Source organism: Vidua macroura, chromosome 6, assembly GCF_024509145.1.
Source record: "Vidua macroura isolate BioBank_ID:100142 chromosome 6, ASM2450914v1, whole genome shotgun sequence".
NCBI classification, from domain to species: domain Eukaryota; kingdom Metazoa; phylum Chordata; class Aves; order Passeriformes; family Viduidae; genus Vidua; species Vidua macroura.
In genome coordinates, this window is record NC_071576.1 from 60,694,338 (window position 1) to 60,715,844 (window position 21,507).

The 21,507-nt window shown below is 41.8% G+C and overlaps 1 protein-coding gene across 1 annotated transcript in view; it reads right to left on the minus strand.

Annotated features, from left to right (window-relative positions):
• The window catches only part of KIAA1549L (KIAA1549 like), a 77,069-nt gene that overhangs the window by 45,862 nt on the left and 9,700 nt on the right, over positions 1-21,507 (minus strand). The window contains 8 exon segments of the mRNA XM_053980752.1: positions 1,267-1,457; positions 7,850-8,013; positions 11,218-11,389; positions 12,809-12,960; positions 14,501-14,560; positions 17,271-17,433; positions 19,702-19,835; positions 20,999-21,218. Coding sequence (XP_053836727.1) covers positions 1,267-1,457; positions 7,850-8,013; positions 11,218-11,389; positions 12,809-12,960; positions 14,501-14,560; positions 17,271-17,433; positions 19,702-19,835; positions 20,999-21,218 — 1,256 coding nt within the window.

Sequence of the window (21,507 nt, forward strand, 5' to 3'; positions counted from 1 at the left end):
AGCATGACAAACCAGGCACCAGCTCAGGTCCCTTCTGTCTGTTTTTCTGCAGGGAAAACCTCAGCTGATGACCCCTGAGGAATTCTACCCACCCCTGCTCTCCTCCAGCCCCACACCACGCTGGCCGACGCCTTCCCCTTCCAGCACGTTCCTGTCGCACTGTGCTGAGTATTCCAAGCTTTTCCCGTTATTCCAAAGGGGGAAATACTGGACAAGACGAGGTGACTCAGCTAGGAAGGCTTGGTTTTCTCTAGAATTTCTCTGCATTAGTCAGCTGCTTTTCTTGTATGTTATCAAATCCCTTCAAGAGGCCAGGCCCGTGTAATGCCTGCTACCTCTGTTCAGGCTGTTTACCCAACAGGTTTGTTTTCCTCCCTTCCCTTCAGTATCCATCCTCAGCTCCACTCTCATTTAATACCAAGGAGAGGGGGTCAAGGAAAAACTAGCCTCAAGGCATGCAAATCAGCTGGGATAAAGGGATAATCTGCTTTCCTTGCCTGCAAGGACCAAGACAAGGAATATTCAGCTATTCTGTTGATGGTTGAGGGCAGACATGAGGTAAAACTTCCTAACAAGAAAGGCAGGAGAGAACAGATTGCTGGAGGAGGTTGTGATCATCCCACCAGTGGAAGACTTTAAAATAAGGTAGATAAAGTTGAGATAGGGGGGTGTTGGACCCTGCAGCAGAGAAGAGGAGCCATCTAGCTTCCTGGGGATCTTGAATCCATGATCCTACAAGCCTAGAGACTTCATATGAAGCGAGTGCAAACCTGGGACTCTTTACCCTATCTAGTCTATTCTTACACTTCTGAAGTTTTATCCTGCAGTAGATGCTTTGATCTAGAGGTCTTCCATAATTTAGTGGAAGGGTTTAGGGTTTCCTCTTCTGCTATTGAAGGCATTGAGTCCAATTCTGGAGAGGCAGAGCTGGCCAGTGGAGTGACAGCAATTTACAGTGGCTGAGGACCTGTCTTTTGGTTCCTTGAGAAATCACCAGCGCTCATGCTGCAGGTCCCACGTTTCATTTGGGCTCATCTCTTGTGCAGCACCAACACACACATAAAACTCCACGTCACCTCCTCGGTAAGACTTGGTTTTATCTCCTATTTTGCAGCAGCCTTACACACCCAGCACAGACCAGTGTTATGCCAAGGATAAATCATGGAGAGGAACCACCTGCCACACACAAAGCCAAACCTCACAGCAACCAGCAGCACATATCCTATTAAACCTCTCTGTGGAAAGGCACCAGCTGCCAGCCCCTACCTTTTCCTCGTTTCGTTGGATTTGGCAGTTTTGATGGTGCTCCCATCCTGGGTAGTTTCTCTCTCCTGGGAGGCAGGAGCATCTCTGACTGGAAGTGGAAGGATGACAGTCTCCTGAGTCACAGGTAAAACCTCATCCTCTGCTCCCTGCTGGCCCAAGTGTTGCTTGGCATAGTCAAAGCCTTGCACTGGCTGCAAAAAAAAAAAATATGGAAGAAATAACAGAAGTTTCCAGCATGTGTTAGATTGAATATAATTTTTCAAATTCAATGTAAAATTTTTAACTACTCCTTAACTTTTTTAATTACATAAGTGACAGGTAAAAATACATAGATTACAATGTGAATGCCCAACAGAAAACCAATTTTCTGATGAGATCTCCATTCCACACATTTTCAACATGGTTAGTTAGTATAAAATTGATCTTGGCTAACCTTTCTTACCCTGCTGTAACACCCCCAGAAATTACTTTGACAGACAGTGGGAGAACAAGGATGTGGAAGAAAAAATTAGGAGTAAAAAAAAAAAAAAAAAACCTTACAGAAAACCTTCGTTGACAAAACCCTTGTGTTTCCAAAGAGGGTGGGAGTAATTTATTCCCAGTCAAGCCAAAGTAAAAAAGGCACACATCAGAAAGTTTCATGGGCAACATTTTCCAGAAAATAATCTTTTTCAGATCAGTGAAATTAGATTTCCCCTGGCTTGCCAGTTGCCTACTGGGAAGGATATTACTGACTTCACTTGTTTCTCTTGGGAAGTGGCATTTCACCAGAGCCTTGCAGCAAGGCAGTTCTTGCCCAGCAGAACTAACACATGCCTTCTGGGCAAAGCAGCCAAGGAAAGGTGGATTCTCTCAATGGAAAAATTAAACATTTAGACAAAACTTGACATTCCAAACTGAATTTCCAATTGGAAGAAAAAAAGAAGGGAAAAAAACAAAAAAAAAACCAACCTGCATTGGAAAATAAATCAGTCAAAGAAATTCCTGACCACCTCTGGAAAATGTGTTCTTGCTACACTAAGTAAAACTAACTTACAAAAATGGGAAGGTTGCTCTCCCTGAAGTAAAAAGAGTATTGACAAAATGCTAAGAAAGGACCACAAAACGCTTCAAAGTTGAGAAAGTGGTGATTTTAAACCTCACACATACTTTGGAATTAGTTCATGACTGATTAGTGCAGGTTCCTGTTATGTCATCATTGAATATTTTAGTTCCAAAAGAAAATCAGCACGAGAAAAAAAAGATTGCTGTTGGAACAGAAAAAGGATGAGCTCTGTAAAACATTTTCTCTTGTGTCCCTTACTAAATCTGAGCTGCAGCTCTAAATTCTGATACATTTCACAGGTGATCTCAGTCTGAAAAGAATGGGGCTGTTTCTCACTTTTTAAAACATAAAAAAATGTTTTTTCTTTGTGTGGACCTACATGTCATTCCCAAACTCCTGCTCAGACTGAGGCTAATGCTTCCTAATGTGTTTCCATACTTCAGCATTCCTCTGATGAGAACCTTCAGTGCATTAAGGAGCGGGCCAATGCTGATAAGGGAGAGCAAACAACTCCACAAATCACCCCCATGGAACTTGCAATATGTCAGAGAAATGCTAATTCACCATCACCCCTCCATGGCAAGCAGGGTATCACAAAACAGCCACCAAATAGCTACAGAGGCAGCAAATGAAGAAAGGGAAGCAGAAGCTGTGTGAAGGACAGTTAGGAAGAAATACTGCACAACATCCTACACAGCAATATTGTTAATTAAAATATTGGTTTTCATCTTCATTATAAATGTTAAGTGTCAGTTAAGACACTCCTAGATATTCTGAGAAAAGGTAACAAGAGAGAAGAGGTGATTAAATCAGTTATTTCTCCCTCCATGCCTTTGAAACAGTCAAATAAGTTTCAACTTCATGTCTCATTTTAAAAACAAAAAAAAACCTCTTCAAACAAAAAACAAACCAAACCAGAAACCGCAGGACATGAGAATTACTAAAGAATTCTGCAGTGTCCCAGCTCAGATCCGCCACAGGAAGAAAATGAAGGATTATTTTAATCAGAGTTCTACTCACCACCATGTCCAGTAACAAACTGCAATAAAAGGAGAGCTGAGAAAGTCATCCTCATCAGCAGACATATTGCATTAAATAAAATTTGTTCTTGGATCCCTGCTCTGTAAAAGCCCACAGGAGCAGATGGTTCTGCCACCCCTGGAGGGAACTGGCAAGGCAAGGCTAAATCACGATCAGGCACAGCTGAAGCACTGCAAACGTAGATGTCCAATACATCCAAAATACTGACAAAGACTGAAGGACTGAGATTCTAATATTGCTTCTGAAATAATAAATGGATAGAGAGATCACACTGCCTGGCAAAGGGCAGATGAATACCGTTGTTTCTGGGACTCTTTTTCCCTGTAATGATTGTGAAAAAGACACTAAAGATGTTTAAAAAAAGTCAAAAAAGGGAAGGGAAGGGAAGGGAAGGGAAGGGAAGGGAAGGGAAGGGAAGGGAAGGGAAGGGAAGGGAAGGGAAGGGAAGGGAAGGGAAGGGAAGGGAAGGGAAGGGAAGGGAAGGGAAGGGAAGGGAAGGGAAGGGAAAAAAAAAGAGAGAGAAAAAGAGAGAGAAAAAGAGAGAGAAAAAGAGAGAGAAAAAGAGAGAGAAAAAGAGAGAGAAAAAGAGAGAGAAAAAGAGAGAGAAAAAGAGAGAGAAAAAGAGAGAGAAAAAGAGAGAGAAAAAGAGAGAAAGAGAAAGAGAAAGAGAGGAAAAGAAAAGAAAAGAAAAGAAAAGAAAAGAAAAGAAAAGAAAAGAAAAGAAAAGAAAAGAAAAGAAAAGAAAAGAAAAGAAAAGAAAAGAAAAGAAAAGAAAAGAAAAGAAAAAGAAAAGTCCCTCCCCTCTATTGGTATACCCAGGTACAGTCTCACTGGCTTTTTTTCTCTGTGCCCTTTATCAGATTAATAAGCCTTCTTTTCCCATGGCCTGCAGCACCTGCTTTTGCTTGTGGGTCTTGAACTACAGATCTTATCTCGCTTTACCTGCAAACCTATTCTTTCATGATCTAAAAACAACAACAAAAAAAAGGCGAGGGGACAAATGAGATTCTAGACTTTAAAAAAGCATGTTGTGAATTAGAAAGCAAGGGAGGCAAAAGTTAATATTCATCCAAAACCTCAAAGCAAAAACAGATTCTTGAAATAAAAAAATTAAAATAAAATCCCATCAGATTTTCACCAATTCGAATTTATACTTCTTTCATCTTGCAGCTAGAGAGAAAATTGAAAAAAAAAAAAAAATAGTATTTTTCAATTTTCCTTTCCCCTGCAGCTGCATCCAGATGTCCCCGACTGCTGAGGCAATTCAGAGCAGCACCACAATCCCCAAGGAGAGCTCCTCTAAACCACGCTGCGTACGAGAGGTCATTCTGCAAACTTCATCTATTTACCCTTCAGCCTGCCACAACACAGAAGTCGTTCTGTGCTCGATTCTCAGGCTCGGGCTGCCGTGCTCCATCCCCTCGTCGCCTCCCGCGGGTGTTCCGCGGTAAACGTGTCACTGCCCTCGGCGCTGCGTCCCGCCGCAGGAGCGGGGATGTGGCAGCTCCGCTCCGGCAGCACCCGCAGGACTGCAGCACCGAGCAGCTCTGCCCTGCCCTGCCCTGCCAGCCCCCCTGGAGCAGGGCTCTGCAGCCGACAGACGCACCTGAGATGCCGGCATGCAGGTAATCACATCCAGGTAATCACATGCAGGTAATCACATCCAGGTAATCACATGCAGGTAATCACATGCAGGTAATCACATCGCATCCTCCTCCCCTGCCCGCGCAGCCTGCCCGGGTGTGAGGCGCCGCAAAATCGCTCCGGTGATTCCACAGCGAACCTCGGACGCGCGGGGGCAAAACGCTAAAACGGCTGCTTAAACCACAAATCACTCCACTGTGACTCCACTTCCAGCGGAGTCAGCATTAATCAGCAGTCTCGGGCACTTTCCTCAGCCGTGAAACACGACAGACTCATTTTCAATGTGACACGGATATGTGCTCATTTGTACTCCCAAATGCACGAAATATGGCAATTACAGTTCAAGCAATTACCACTAACCCTAACCCTGGAATTAAAAATAAAACTGAAACTCTTCTTTTTAAAAATTACCTTCTTTCATTATCTTCACAAAATATGTTTCTTAGCCTTATTTTAATTAAAGATGCTGAAACCAGGAATGACCAAACCAGACCATTGCTAGTCCCACTGCAGGATTTATCTTCCACAGTCCATATACCAGCATAAACTCTAAACTAGAGCAGGCAGAACCTTTCTGATGGAGCCATCATTGTGAAACTAAATGGAAAGCAATTTAGCTTTCATTTAGAAATGCACCACTTTTCAGATAATGAATTAAATTAAATTTTATGGAGTCTCAAAATAATCCGGAAAGGGGAGATGCACTCTGGAAGGGGACCTTCTGCACTCCAGCTGCAACGAGAGCAAACCTGCAGGAAAAGCTCCTGAAAGGACTCTGGTGTGGGTGCTGGGAGCTCAGCACCAACTGTTTTGTTCCAGCAATTGCAGATCCAGCTCCCATCTGATGCAAATGTAACCTGACTGAACAGGCTTTAACCTGAGTGTGTATTTTACAGCCTGATTAAATCTGACCTCTCAGGAACAGTAAAAATCCAATTCTGGCTTTCTTTTTGGAATGAAAACAATGGATTAAAATACGAAAATACTTTCAAGTTTTTCCTGTGCTATAATTTCAACCAGCAGTAGGTTGTTGTTTTGTTGTTTGTTTTTTTTTTTTTTCACAGCAACTTTCTTCAGCTGGTAAGCATCCCATATTGATGGGCAGTTCAAAACAATGTACAAAATGTATCTTTTTTTTTTTTTTTCCTTTAACTGGGACCAAGATTACACATAAAAAGAATCAAATGGTGCATGACATTGGCAACAGCCCCTAATAAAGCATAATTTGCATTTTAGGGGCTTCAATGGGGTGTAAAATAGCACTGCAGTGATATTAATTCCTATCTGTGTTTGTGATATTGTGTGTTGCACTTTTGTAGATCTAGTCTTAACACTGGATGGATAATAGTGGATAAATAGATGAGCACACTGGAACCAAAATGGAAATGTCTTTTCTACATCATTTTTGATACAAATGTCTGGTTTCCAACTGGCACCAGCTGCACCCATCTGCAACAAACCTAAGATAAGTAGAAAAGAGCTGTCAAATGCCTCATGCCTTCCTTCAACTCTTCTTCCCATCTACATTTTTCAGCAGAAGCAACAGAGCTGAAATTGCAATAATCCTGCTGTCTGCAGCATTAAGAAACCAAAGAAAAAATTCATCATCTCAATCCCACACCAGTGGAGAAGAACAAAGCCATCTAAAAGGGCAAAGGAACAGTCTGACTCACACACAAGCACCATAGGCTAAAAACTCCTATCTTTGGGTGGACCTGATCAAGAGCCATTGAATAGCAGCATTGAGAGGGCAGGCTTTTTCACTATGGAGATAAAACAGCATTCTGTGACATTTTTCTGTCAGAGGATCAAACTGGAACTGCATTTGATTTGGAAAAAAATATATGGATATGGATTAATAACTTTAAGAAAAATATAATTGCTTGAACCCAACCAGAAATATACACAAATAAATTAGAAAATCCAAAACACTTAAAAGAAAAATAGTAGGAGAGAAAAAAAAAATTTAAAAAATGTCTCTTCTGGATTAGCAGTTTGGGAGAACTTTGGTTAGGGCCAGGTCTGAATTGCTACCAGACTTCAGACATTCCCACCTTCAGCAGGCAGGAACAGCTCAGGACACGGGTTTTGAGATCCTACAGGAGATGTGCTGATCCAAGCTGTGAGTAACAACCCTTTCCATTCCAAACATCCTTCAACTGCATCTATCCAAGAGCCACAGCCTCAGCAGGAAAATGGACTTTTGGATCTGGAGCTAGGTCACTTCTCGGGGTCCGGGTGTCGAGGGGACCCCAAGAGTGTAAAAGTCCTCATTTCCCAGCCCACACAGCCAAAGGAGGAGTCTGAATGCTCAGGGTCGGATTCTCAAGGTTGTTCATTTTCCCTTATCTAGAACATTCCCTCTCTGCCCTGCTGAGCTCTGTCCAGCAGCTCGGCCATGGCATTCTGTCTGCCCTCAGGGAGGTGTTCACATTTTATACCAAAAACTCCGTGTGCCATGGTTACAATAACGTGCCAATGTCTGTCATTGGTGTTGGACAGTGTGTCCCTACCTTAAACCAATAGAAAAGTGTCACCATCACAGCAAGACATGGAGGGCAAGAAGAAGGAAAAAAGGTCAGGACATGCCCAAATCCCTCCATCTTGACCCCTTGAACCCCATTCTAAAAGGCCCTAAAATTCTACTCTTTCACCCTGTGCTAATTCAACTACCAAACTACTCAAACCCTTGTGGCTTGTAATTCCTCACACAGAGTTGGCAGCTTTTCCCACGGGCTAAAATCGAAGCCACAGGTGGTTTTGACTTCGTGCCAAGGTCTCCGAGCCCCCTGCCAGGGTCTGGAGCCAGCCAGGGCAGCCAGAGGGATGTGCTGGGCTCCCACAGTGACTGACCTTGGCTCTCTGAGGCAGGTTCATCATGGTGTCTGGTTTGAAGTCGTTCTTGTTCTTCCTGCACAGCACCGCGGTGATGATGATGATGATGACGGTGACCACCGCGATGGGAGCCAGCACGGCTGCAATGATCCACAGGTTGTTTGGGGGGTTCTTCACCACAGCTGCAGAAAAAGGCAAACCAGCATTGGCAAGCTTCACTGGGCAAGGCTCCTGCTGCTTCCAGCCTTCACTTGCCTCCATGCAGAAATTAGTATAAAAGCACTGTAGTTAATCTAGCTTTCTATACAGGGGAATCCCTTTTGCATTACAATGCTAGGGGGGAAAAAGGGAAAAATCAGCAACACTGGAATTCACCCAATCCCTGGGCTCTCCTCTCTTAGTTTTATATTACCTGGTTGTATGCAAAAGCAGACATCCACTCCAAAGACAAGATAGATACCATATAAGATATCACTCCAGCAGTTCATCCACACAATAAACAAACAAATAAAAGGTGCAAGTAATGCATCCTCAACTACTTTTCAAACACAAACCCAGCTTGGACCAAAGTAACATAGCATGTGTGTTAAAAGAGCACACATGGAGTCCATACATGGTGTCAAAGACTGGCTCAGCAGGAGCAAACTGGCAGAGCTTTTTAAAAAACAATGAAACTAGCTCAAATGGTTGCTATCAATATAAATAAGGCAATAAGAAGATGCTTCTCCTGTGCTGTAGAAATAATTTATCATAGTTAAGGTCAAAAAGAATTCATCATTTCTGAAGGAATGGAAATAATGAGGTTGCAAAGAGCTACTTGCAGATTTATTAATGATGGCACCAGGAAAAGGGTACATTTCAGAAATGCAGCAATGCAAAAACATTTTAGACTCCATTTCATCAGAATAATCTCTCTTAGTATGAACCTTCAACTTGTTCACACATACGAGATCCTCCTGTGACACATTCCCAGTTCTCTCATTTAATTTAATTTCTTTTTGGAAAAACAGGCAACCTCTTTATAATGCTGAACTTTGCTGTAGTGAGATATTTAGTGGACTTCCCCATGTTTATCCCTTCCCTGGACTTTATCCCTGTTTATTTTGCTGTGGCACTGGTTGCTGGTGTGGGCAGGAGATTGTGAGAACACCAGCACAAAGCAGCCGTTCCCATTTCCTGGGGGACCGGCACTTTCAAATGTCATTGAGCTTATGAGCTGTCAGAGGCACTCAGCATCTCTCAGGATCAGCCTTCAAATGCAAACCAGCTTGTTCTGCATTGGGAACTTTACAGCTCTCCAGCTGAAAGCCTGGCTGGAGCCTGAGCCTGCTTTCTCTGTAGATTTGCAACTTTTTGCAAAGCCGGTGAAGTTTGTTGGGTGACGTAGGAGCAGCACCGTTGGGCTCAGAGCTGCAGCACAAGACTGCAAAAAGGCCAGGTTGGAGAATTTCAAGGTTCACTTTTCAGCAGACTCGCAGAATTCTTAATTATTGACTTTGACATTTAGTTTGGGGATGAAAGGGCTGTGGGGAAGGAAAAGGAATCTGAATTTTAACAAATAACAGAAACTTTAATTATAGACTGCTGCTGTGGAAGCAGCAAACAATGGTTGAAAAATTATATTTATTCCTTCTAAGGGATGCAGAGGAAATTGTGACCTTATGGCTAATAGGATAGATATTTAGGAGTCCTAATTTACGTCTTTAATTCAGTTACCAGACTCCAATGTGACCTAAAGTCAACCCATGGTTTATTCAACTCAGTAAGATTTCAGTGGAATTTGAAACAAGCCTTTCATTCTGTTGTAACTCAGTCTCTGGCTCATAACACAGGAACATCAGGTTTTTTGTGTTATTATTCCTCTGTCTCATCCAACCCAGCTATGAGCTCCCGAGGGTACGTGTCTTTTCTCACAGTGTTTTGGGACAGAACTTTTCATTCTGCTAGAACAGAAATGATAATGAGAAAAAAGGAAATCCACACAAAGTATTTTCTGTGGCAATACAGACTACAAATAACCGTGTCCAAAAGGAAAGAAATTGTGTTTTTTCCATAATAAGGTATAAAGATGGAATTACTTCCTACATTTCAAATACTCTCGGGTACCTCAGGTCACAATTTCAGTTTCTGTCTATTCTATTTTTACATTGTTCTATGCATACGTGGCTGGTATGAAAATCTACAGATGAATAAGGCTGCCTTATCAGACCATGGAAATACAAGGTTAGATGATGAGCAGTGGATTCTATAATTGCCTAAATATCCATATAAATATAAATCACATCACTGCACAAAGAGCTAGGAAACTTCTGTATCTTCCTTAGGAAAAAATACATTAAAGAAATATTCTCATGGAAGACAAAATTACTTGGAATTTAAATGCTGGAATTTATGGAATGGAGATCCTCAGAATGAGCTCAATTAAAGTCAGTAGCAGATCATGATCAAATCAAGGATCAGATACAGTACATGGTGCATTTTCTGGAAATTGTATCATATTCCAGTCTTCTTACTCAATCCTACGTTTATGGATGATATATAAGTTACTTATTTCAGTGGTCTCTTCTTTTCCTGTCACCATTTCACATAATTATTTCAGTACCACCACTCCTCCAGGCAGATATAATTGCACCAAGGACTCCCATTTTATGTGCTGTTTCACCAGTAAGGAGATCCAGTGCAGAAATCCACTATATAATTTTGATTCCTTCTAAAGAAACTCTTTGGCCAAATGGAGAAATCCAGTTAGCAAAAGGCATGGATTTGTACACTGCATGAAACATAATTCCACTTTATGTTAACTGCAGGAAAAAAAAACACTCCAAGCTTCACCACAGGTTTATGACTATGGGCCAAGTATATGGGAATAGCTAAAAAAAAAAAAAAAAAAATTAAAGAAATCTATGTCCACAATAACTCAGTAACTGATGAAGGTCTTGAAAGAGAAATTTGAAAACACTTTACTTTGCAAGAATGGAGTATTTTTGGCCACGTTATTCTGAATGATATTATCATATCTTGAATCTGAAAACTGCCAATATGCACAAGTAGCTCTTTTCAACATCACTTTTCTGATTTGTGTCTGAATTATACCTTTAACAACCATGTCATTTTCTTGGTGAAAAATCTTATTTAAAAAATAATCATCCCTTTGAGATAGAAAGAATCTACACTATTTTGACCAAGTCAAAAATAAGGGACATCTTAATATCCACCACATTTTACTTTCTTTGGCCAAGTTATATGAATGGCAGCTTTGTCCCACTCATCATCAGTCTGTGGTGTCATGGTTTTGTCAGCAACAGAATTAATTCTGACTTCCCACAGAGTTCAGCTCATGGAACAAAAACAATGATTAAGTATGGAATTTTTGAAAGGACTCTTACGATCAGCTTGAACTTGGATGACATAGCCCAGGGTCAAGGCCATCCTCTGGGAGTCAACTGTACTCAAAATTTTGGCAGCTGCAGTGCCCAGCAAAGGCTTCCCGTTGTATAAAGTGTAATATGTCAGTTCAGCTGGCTCCTTGGGTCCTGGAATACGTTGAATTTTTACCATCTTCAAGGGAAATAAAATAAATTAATTAATTAATTAATTAAATAAATAAATAAATAAATAAGGAGAGAAAGAGAAATAAACTGTGTTTGTGTTATACCACTGCAAAACTTGCCAGGAGCTATTTGGAGGCCGTGTCCACAGGGAACTCCTTCAAGACCTCCTACAAGCATAAGCTCCATGCAAATATTCTCACAGGATCAGAGCTTCTCCCCTTCAGAGCCCAGGCTATTAAATCAGCCAGTCAGAGAAATGATTAAAATTTTTCTTGAAAAAAAATTTAAACATAATCCCGAGGTAAAACCCTACACTAAAAGCATGCACCTAAGAGGAAACTATCACATTTTTGGACATTACAGTCCTCTGTAAAGGGGGAATTTTTATAATCTGTTCTAATACTGAAAACTCTACTTTAGTGGCATATTGCAGTTGAAAAACAGCCTCACATTTCCCTTCTATACTCATTATTTTTTTGTCCCAGGTTGATAACAAAGGAATCATGCTTTTCCCATTTTATTCTGCAGAACACTGGCAGAATTTTTCCATTGTACCTCTACCTTTCCTGAGAGTGGAGAAAATGTCAAACATTTCTAATGATGAGAAGAAAAAGGAGTTTTGTGATTCTTCTCCATTATGTTATGGACTAAAATTTTACAAAGGTTCAGACTTTTGGCAAGTAAAATGTGTTCCTTCTTTTCAATTCTTTCAATGGAACAATACAAAGAACTGTGTGGGCAAATGGGAAATGCAATTACTTGGGTTTATACCTTACAACAAACAATTCTTGAAAAACAATTTAATTTTTTTTTAAATAACTAATTTCTGAAGATTGAAGAAGAAATCTTTTAATTGCCCATAGCATCATTTGGCTTAATTGGTGAGAAAACAAAACATGATCAGTTCAAAATACTGAATGAAAAATGCTGTAAATAACAGAAAGATGATTAATAAATTACTCAGGTCTCAAGTCTCTACTTCATAACATGATCTGAGGCCACATGATTTGATGACTAACCCTGTATAAATAAAGGCTGCTTCTTATATTTTTTTTCCCAACAAAAAGAGAAAAAAATGAGTTTGAGTTACCTAGGAAACTTTTATCAAGAAGAAAAAAACTTGGAACTCTTCATTATGCTGAATACGCTAAAATATGTACTTTGCACCAATCCTCATAGCAACTAGAGAGAAAATATTTATGAACACTGATTAACTAATGATGATTTCTCGAGGGTGACAGGCATGCCAACATGGCTGGCTGCAGAAAAAGGCACCACCAGCAGTGCCAGGCATTCCTCCCTCGCCGCTTTGATACCCACGAGAAATACAGGAAATTTCAGCCTGGAAATTTAGCTGGACGTGTCTTTTACAGGAACTGAAGAGGGACACATGCAAGCAAAGCACTTCTCTGAGCACGCTGAGCACCTGCACAGTGTAGCTGCCCACGGTGGTGGCACGTCTGAACCGCCGTCCCTGCTGGTGGGACATCATGAACAGCGGGGCCAAGCGCTGCTCCATCAGCCTGGCAAAGCTCTGGTTGTTCAGCCCCAGCAAAGCAATATCAACCCCTTGGATGACTGTGGGAACAGAGAAAAAAAAAAACCACACACAGATCAGCACTTCATGCACCCACAGGTCAAGTAACATGTGGTCTGTGGGATAGTTTGGGACAGGGAGGTGCGGACTAACTTGGAAATTAAAGACCTGGACACTGTGCTCCCCTCTCAGTAATTCCCTGTGGGGATGTAACACACTTCTGTTTTAGTCCCTGCACTGCTCATCTCAGATAATATCAATGATGCTTCACAGAGTAAAAATCTCAAAATACCATTTCTAGACTTTCAGCTTATTAAAATAGCTCAGAGGAGCATCTAGTCTATGATCTTCAATGTAAAAATTAGGTTCAAACCTATTTGAGAGCTGCTGGGTTTATGCTTATTGCCAGATGCTCCTATTAACCAGTTTCTGTCCTGAGGATTTGAACTCTGACGTTTGGATTTTGTACAGTCTCAAACAAAATATCCTGTTTGAGAGCGCTGAAACACGAATAAACATTTCTGAAGTATAAATGAAGGCATCTGAAGTATAAATCAATGCAAGATTTAAAAGACACTGGATTCCAAAGTTCAAGAAAAGTGATATGACATGCTGATTGAATTCATACATATGTATGGTTTCTTCAGTATTATTTCAAAAAAGTCTTCTGGGACCACCAGGTTTTTTTTTGAAAACAGAATTTCCATTGTAATGTCAATAATAATCCATCACAGCAAGTGCACAGAGGCAAGAAATGGAGTATCAGGTTCACAGGGTCCATACTGGGAGGAGCTGCACCACTCCCTTCAGAGGATCATCATCTCTGTGTAAACTTATATTTTAATTCAAATTTATGAAAAGATGGAACTGGTACCAAGTCTATTTCATGTCAGAGCTCTTTGCTCTTGCTCTCCTGAGCATTAAAGAATTCCAGGTACAGATACATCAACTAGAAAGGCTTTGGTATCACTCAAAGATGTCTGAGGGAAAGGGTCTCTTTCTTGCCCAGTTTTCATTTGTGAAGTAAAAATGATTGTGCATGAGAATGTGGCACCTGTGAAATGACTTGATAAAAGAAGTATTTTGAAGCCTAAGACCTTCAAGTGAAAGATGCAAAAATTCCTGTGCCCAGATAGTCAGGAAATCATAAAGTTCCTTGGTGTGACAGCTTCACCTTTGTTCCTGGGTTATGTCTACGTGTCTCTTTTGATTTCAGATTTAAATCCATGTCCCAGGGTATAATAAATAAATAAATAAATAAATAAATAAATAAATAAATAAATAAATAAATAGTTTATTTGTGTCTCAAAACTCTCAGAAGATAATGCTGCTCTCAGAATTGTTTCAGCCAAAGTGTTATAAATTCTGAGGGGGGTGTTGGTTGCTGGAGATGTCACTGTTCCAGGTGATCTATCATCTATGCCACAGAGTGACTGTAAGTGCATTTGCCCAGCTGAAGGCAGGTTCTGTGGGCAACCACTTATTTCTGTGTAAAATTACTGCACTTCTGTGTTCATATCAATGAGCACTAAAAAATTATTACCTGGAGTGCCCGGAGGAGGGAAGGACATTAGAAAGTACCTGTTATCACCCAGTAGTCTCTAGTTGATTCCGAGACATCAAGGTTTGGATACTCCAAAGCTTTAAAAATAGAAGATTAAATTATGTCATAATATTCCAACATCCTACACATTATGCATCCCAACAATGGCTACCCTGACAGCAATAAATAAAATTGAACTATGGCCCAAGAGGAGATTTAGAGCATAATTTTCAGGGTTACAATTTCTTTTCTGTCTGAAAAAGAGCACCAAGTGTAAACAGAAGAAGCACTGCCATACAAAGTAGAGCATATATATCCTGTTGCCAAAATACTGGCTGGGACAGAGTCTGGGATGAAGCCCAGGAATGCCCAGAACCAAGAAGGATAGCTAATAGGTGTTCTATTCATCTCTGCTGCTTTCTCCCCTGCAGAAACCCTGCAGATGAGATTCCATGATGATTCTGTGCTTATTCCTTATGTAGCCCAGACCACAGTTTTAGCCTAAAATAACATGAAAATATACCAGGATTAGACTCCACATGGACTGCAAACGAGACTAGCAAAACTGTGAGCACACCTTGGAGCGTGGTGCTCTCTCACTGTGCACCGTTTGAGGCATTACCACCATATGTGTCTGCATCTGTGAGAAACTGATATTTGCTGTTGTGACGCCTCTTGTTAGCTCCCCCATCTCCAAAGTGCACTAGGCTGTAAAGCTCAATATGCTGCTAATTCATTCCACAGCTCAGCGTTTGTTCAAGAGATGAATACCGGGAGCTTAATTCAGAAAACATCCATGCTCTGCACGTTGATAGGCTGCTACTGAGTCACCTTGATTTTTAAACCCCAAAGTGGCCCGGAATAGTAAACATTGTAAAGGATTTGATTACACACAGTAGCTGCTTTTGAGGAGGATTTCACAGCGTGCCCCGAGCTGTGCCTTTCCAGGACAGACTGCAAAGGCTCTGGAGCCTACTGGGAAATAACATGCTCGGAGAACAACCTCAATATTTGTTTGATAAACTGAGACAACTACACTGCCACATGAATTAGCATCAAACACTCTTCAAAGGAAACATTTTCCAGACACGCTATCAGTCTGGAGCCGTAAACACTGCGTGCGCATTAAGTTCATGAGTTTGCAGTACAGCTGCTGCACTGGGAATAAAACCAAGAGCTCCAAAATGAAATATAAGCCATTAGTTGTTAAAGAAACACTAGCTAAAGACTTTATCAGGTCTGTTCATCATGTGTGGGCATCAGCAGGCAACTGCAGTACTGCACGAGACTTGCTGTGTGACAAATGGCTCGCCCAGCTCCTGACTACCAAGCATATGCTTGTATTGCTTTTGTGAGAAGCACCACAATCCTCTTCCTATGCAACAGGCCTATTTTGGAGTCCAAACACTTGAACTGAGCACAGCCAGCATCAAAACTTCCTCCAGCTCTCTCCTTGTGCTCCTGGATGGCCCATGAGGACATGTCCAGATCACAGGGATTCCACCAGCCATCAAAAAGGAGCCTCTCTAATGAGGAATGGGGGACACCCCTTCTAGGTCTATGACCACACCCTCTGTCAACAGCATCTCTCTCTGTGCCTCCCCTTGCCTGTGGAAAGACTTTATGAAAACACAAGCCCACCTTGAGATATGTCTCTTACCCCATGATGGAAACTCAGATTTAAAAGTGCACCAACACAGTGCAAAACCTCAAAGGGCAGTTTCACCTACTTGTTTCCAAACTTCATAATTTGATAGGTAATGCCTCAAGAACGACACACAAACCTCCTTTCCCAAAGATCTGCCTAAGTTAGCTGTGATTCCTGACTGCTTCACAGCAGAGGAAAACCACTTATCCCACAGAAAGCTCATGGTGCAAGTCACTGGTGAATTGCACCATGTAATTTCTCTGCTGTTGGGCTGTTTGCAAACAAAATGGACTGACAAAAAAAAACCAAAAATTTGTAATTTGTGTTTTCCTCAGGGCTCACTTTCCAACAGTCTGCTTCTGCATGTACCCAGCACGTCCCTGTCTCTTCTCACTCCCAGTAAACACAGAACTCCAGTCTGCAGCGAGCTTAATTTCACACATCACATTAACAAGCAGATTTAAACAGAAATCCCCATAATCAAGTGTCTTGTCCCTTTAATCATTTTAAAGAAATCAGCAGGCAGAGTCAGAGAGCACATGCACCACATGGGCTGCCCACACAATTGTGTCCAGCTCTCTGCACCTCAGAGCCCTCACAGCAACTGCAATGCAAGAAAACCATTGATGCCAAAGTGCTCGGACCACGTGTAAAATGAGGATGCAGTTCTCAGCAAATGCACCAACAACTTTTTAAAACAGAAGCACAGGTGGAGCTCACCTCACTACCCAAACACACACTCCCAGCCTGATCCCAGCCCAGCCCCTGGAGCAACCACTGGGGCTGAGGATTCCACTGAAGCAAAAGCTCATTCACCACTGTGCTAAGCACTCCTGAAATGAAGACTTTGGGACCTTTTGTGCTTTGCTTTTCACAAAACTATGATTTTATTTTGTTTGAAACCTAGCACAGGATATTTTTTTTTTTATATTAATGACAGAGTATATTTTTTTTTCTTAGTTTTTAGCCAGTGTTGCTAGCAGCCAAAATAAACACTGAGCCCAGGGGAAAAAAATAATAATCTAATTCCCCCCCTTCCCTTTTTTTAAACAAAATACTGTTTAAAAACTAACCAGAAAAGCTACCTACAATCCCTGAGCTTGACAACAAAGCCAGATCCTGGTGTTGGCTAATCTTGATGCTGAGAAGCACATACTTACATTCAGCAATGGTGAGAGGTGGGTAGGTGAGGTAGAAACCCACCAGCTCAGCTGACAGCTGATTAAGAAGGTTGCTGGAAATAGTGCCATTTAGAGTTGTGCTTTGATTTTTCACTACATAAAACAGAGTGACAGCTTGGGAGACATTGGAGGTGTTCAAAATCTGAAACAGGCAAAAAAAAATAATGTGTTGCTGTGGTTCAGCTCATTAAAAAAAAAAAACACCAAGGCAATGCAAAGAAACTGGGGAAACATTAACCTGAAGAATGGATTAACTACATCTCATCCAACTTTACTTGTGTGATACTTTAATCCCTGCTTTTGCACTTGCAGGATTCCTGGAGGACAGCAGCAGGCAGAAAAGGTGCAGCCAGGACTGAAAATGTTTTCCCCTGTTTTTACCAGGAAATGTGGGATGAGGGAGAGGATGCTTATCAGAAAAACCATCCAGTGCTTGATGCAGAGATATTGTCCTGTTTATCTTGCTGTCTTTGCTGCCTTCCCACTGCTGGTTTCTAGACCTACACATTTTCCACATGAAATTAAGGGATATCATGTCTCTCTGTTCCTGACATTATATGAATCCCTGCTCTCCTCCCCACTCTAGCCCAGTGCCAGTCTCTTGCTGAGCCCAAATCTGATTGCTACATTTTCAGGACCAATTCTATTCAGCAAGTACTGGATGAGATTCTCAAACACCAGGAACAAAACCCACATGTTTTCTGGAAAAACTTATGCCCAAGGGCAAGAGGGATGGGGTAATTTGGCTACTGATAGGCAGGCTCGATGGCATTCATTAATGTTATTTAAATACACCGTTTTTATGGTTTGGATCACCAAGTTAAAAGAAAAACCATGGTATTAAAAAAAAAAAAGCATCAGAAGAGCCTAAGGTCAGACCAAAAGTCTGCCTAGCCAATGTCCACTTACAAATGGCTGGAGCAGAGGGTTGGAGAATTAGCACAGGACAAGAGGAATAAATGGCTCTCAACAGTGTAAGTTATCCCACACCTATGTCAGAGCCATAAATCATATGCCTGGGTTTAAAAAGGGTTGATATCTTTTTATCCTATATCTACGGCCAAATGGTTTTTGTAATTTCCTTATTTTTTTCTCCAGTTGCATCTGGACATCTTTATCACACAGTGCATGAAAGGATGCTTCTTCTTATTGAAATTTGAGTAGTTCTGTTATGGGAAACTCCAAGCGACCACTCCTGATTCACTACTGGCTGGAGAGCCATGGCCAATTTCATTTCTCCTTGCATGAAAGATGCTTCATGCCTTTTACCCACCTTCCCTCTACTCTCCTAGGGCAGAAATGCCTTTTCTGAACTGGCTCTGCTGCTCCAGAACTGTTCCCCAGTTTTCAATTCATCTAAAGCCCTCATACAGCATTTTGTTGCAGGGACCTAATCTTTTGCATGATACTGGAATAACTTCAAAAAAATTGATCATGAAGATCACACCCTTGAGCCTCTTACTTCCCAGCTTATATGTTGCCTCCAGGACCTCCATCCTATCTCTCCTTAAATTGGCAATACCCACAAAAACAGCCCTACCTTCTCCTAGGGCTCTTTCCAAAATTGCTTAGGTGCTTTGTGAGATCTTAGGTGCTTTGTGTGAAATTTGCTTCCACCACAAGCAAATTAGGCACCATGAAGTTCCCCACAATGCCACGGGTCCAGCCATTGAAAAGTTTGATATTTAATCACTTTACCTACTGTAGTGGGCCCTCTCTTGCCCTGTGCTTTGCTGCCTCTCTGAGCTCCTCCAGTTTGAGCACAAGCTCACAAGAAACAGCACCAAAATAATTAGCAGAGCGTTGAGGGCAAATTTTCTCCTTCTGAGGAGCACAATCCATACACAGTTTTATTAAAAATCAAATACGTATCATAGTATTGCCCAGAGGATCGTTTGTTTAGTCCTAAAGTATGGCAGAGAATGTAAGAGTGTTGGCCCACTCTACATATAAAGGTGTGTAAAAATCTGTGGTGAATTTGTGCCCGTGAGTATGAAACTGAAATGCATACCAAGAGAAAGAAATGGATTCCATTATTTCAGCTCTTAAAAACAACTGTGCCTAGCACCACCTTTATACCTGAATAGCCTCACTGAAAGCAGCTAATGTGTCAGAATAACATGCTCACTAAAAACATAAATTTGGAAGATGTGTTTTTATACATGGAATTTCATTTATATGACTGAACTGCAAGCAGTAAAACTCCAATTCGTGAAAAGCAAGCGCCTTCCATAAATCATGCATTTGTAAGTTTTCCTGCAATGCATAAACTATCTTATTGGAGATAAAAACATAAACTTCCTTTCACAGTGGCTAGCAAAGGCACTGTGTTGGAATAAAAACATACACATGGCAAAGAATAACTAGGAGGGGCTGGCAACAGGCACTGGCAAAGCACCCAACACTGTACCTGCACAGTCAAGTTGTTGCTGGTGTTTAGGACCTTTCTTTCAGCATCCTGAAATGCTCTCTGGAGCCGCTGTTCCATGGTCTGAACAAATTTGCATGACTGAATATTATCTGTTTGACCCACAAACTGCAGCTCTGGAAAAAGGAAGGCATTAGCATGTGGACAAAGTATTCTCAGTTGCAGCACCAAGAACGAAATGATCAATTTGCACATTAAGCAGGTGAAGATAATGCCACTTCAGGAACTGCACTAAATTAGCCTTAATTGAGACAAAATGTAAGAATTAAATTGCATTATTAGAACTGATACTCTCCACAAACAAATGGGGATTGCTTCTGCAATGATATATAAGATGGTAGGGTCTGTTCACTGTGCATACACTTGCTCAGAGCCAGGCAGTAAGCAAAGTCATTCTAAAAGACAAGTTATAATCTTAAATCTTGCAGGTCTTTTGGTCCTGCAAAATATAATCAATCATAATATTGACTCTCATTCTGTTTTATTTGCACTCTAGGAAAAATGTCCTTAACTGTAACTGCCATAAGTATGTGTGTACAAACATTGTAAGTACACATGTGAGAAATATTTTTTATCATTTAATCCATCATTTCAGAGCACTCTGCCCTCTCCTAATCTTATAGTGCCCCACAATTACTCTGCACTGATGCTTGCTGTCACATCCCCTTGATGCCTTGCTGGGCTACCTAAAAACAGAGGCCAGACAAAATTAAGGGGGAAAAAATGCAGTTATATTTATTGAAGGGCCTTCAGGTACATTTCAGGCAGACAAAGCCCTCCCAGGGGCTACACCCAAAAAATTGGATGATGGGTCATGGGTTTCATACATTTGTAAGTTTGGTTCATTTGCATATTGGGGGTTGATCTTCCAATTACAGCTTCAGGTAATGAAGTCATTTACCCCAGGTTTGCTCCTCCCCAACTCACTTTTGTTTCCATGTCTCAGGGTCTGAGACAGTGAGGTGTCCTTGATTGCCATGCCTGGAGAGGAACTGTTGTGCCTGCCCAAAATGGGAAAGCAGCAGCTCCCACTGTACATGGAGCTGAGTTATACGCTAAAGAATTGCAGGATTACAAACCTATGGAAAATACAAAAGCTAAAACCCCAAGGCATCGCTCTCACAGCAGCGCCCACGGCCCTGGCAGCAGAGCACGGGGGTGCCCACAGGACACCTGAACCCCCAGCAGAACCCGTCCTGCTGCCAGCCCCACTGCCCAGAGAGCCCCTGGGCACCGGCCCATGGGCACACGCCCACCCAGGCAGGGACCCCTCACTCACCCGTCTTCAGCTGGAAGTGGTAGGCGGGCAGGGGCTGCCAGGGCAGGGCCAGGGCCACCAGGGCCTGCAGGTGTGGCACGTGCTGCTTCATGTCCGCCGTGGCGTTGCCGAGGCCGTAGGCGAGCAGCTTCTCCGCGACTGCAGCCGGCGTGAAAACCAGCCTGCCCCGCGTGACGTAGTAACCAACCGTCAGGTTGCTCGACTGCTCCAGGATTTCAACCTAAAACACACAGGCCAGCGGGGGTTTTTTAAATTCTTTTTATTATTTTGCTTGCAGCTCAGCCGCTGTTTGATGGGGTTTCTCACCCTGGATATGTGCCCCTTGCAGGGTTTTTATCCTGCAGTCCCCTATAAACCCTGTGGGATCAGTTAGCGTCATATCTGTCATGGTGTGGATGCTGAGAACTGGTCAGAGAACAAAGTCAGATAAACTTGCCCAGGCACTGCTCTGTCAAGTTCTGGGAAATTTCAGAGAAGGAATTAAAACAATTCTTCATCTTTGCAGCTGG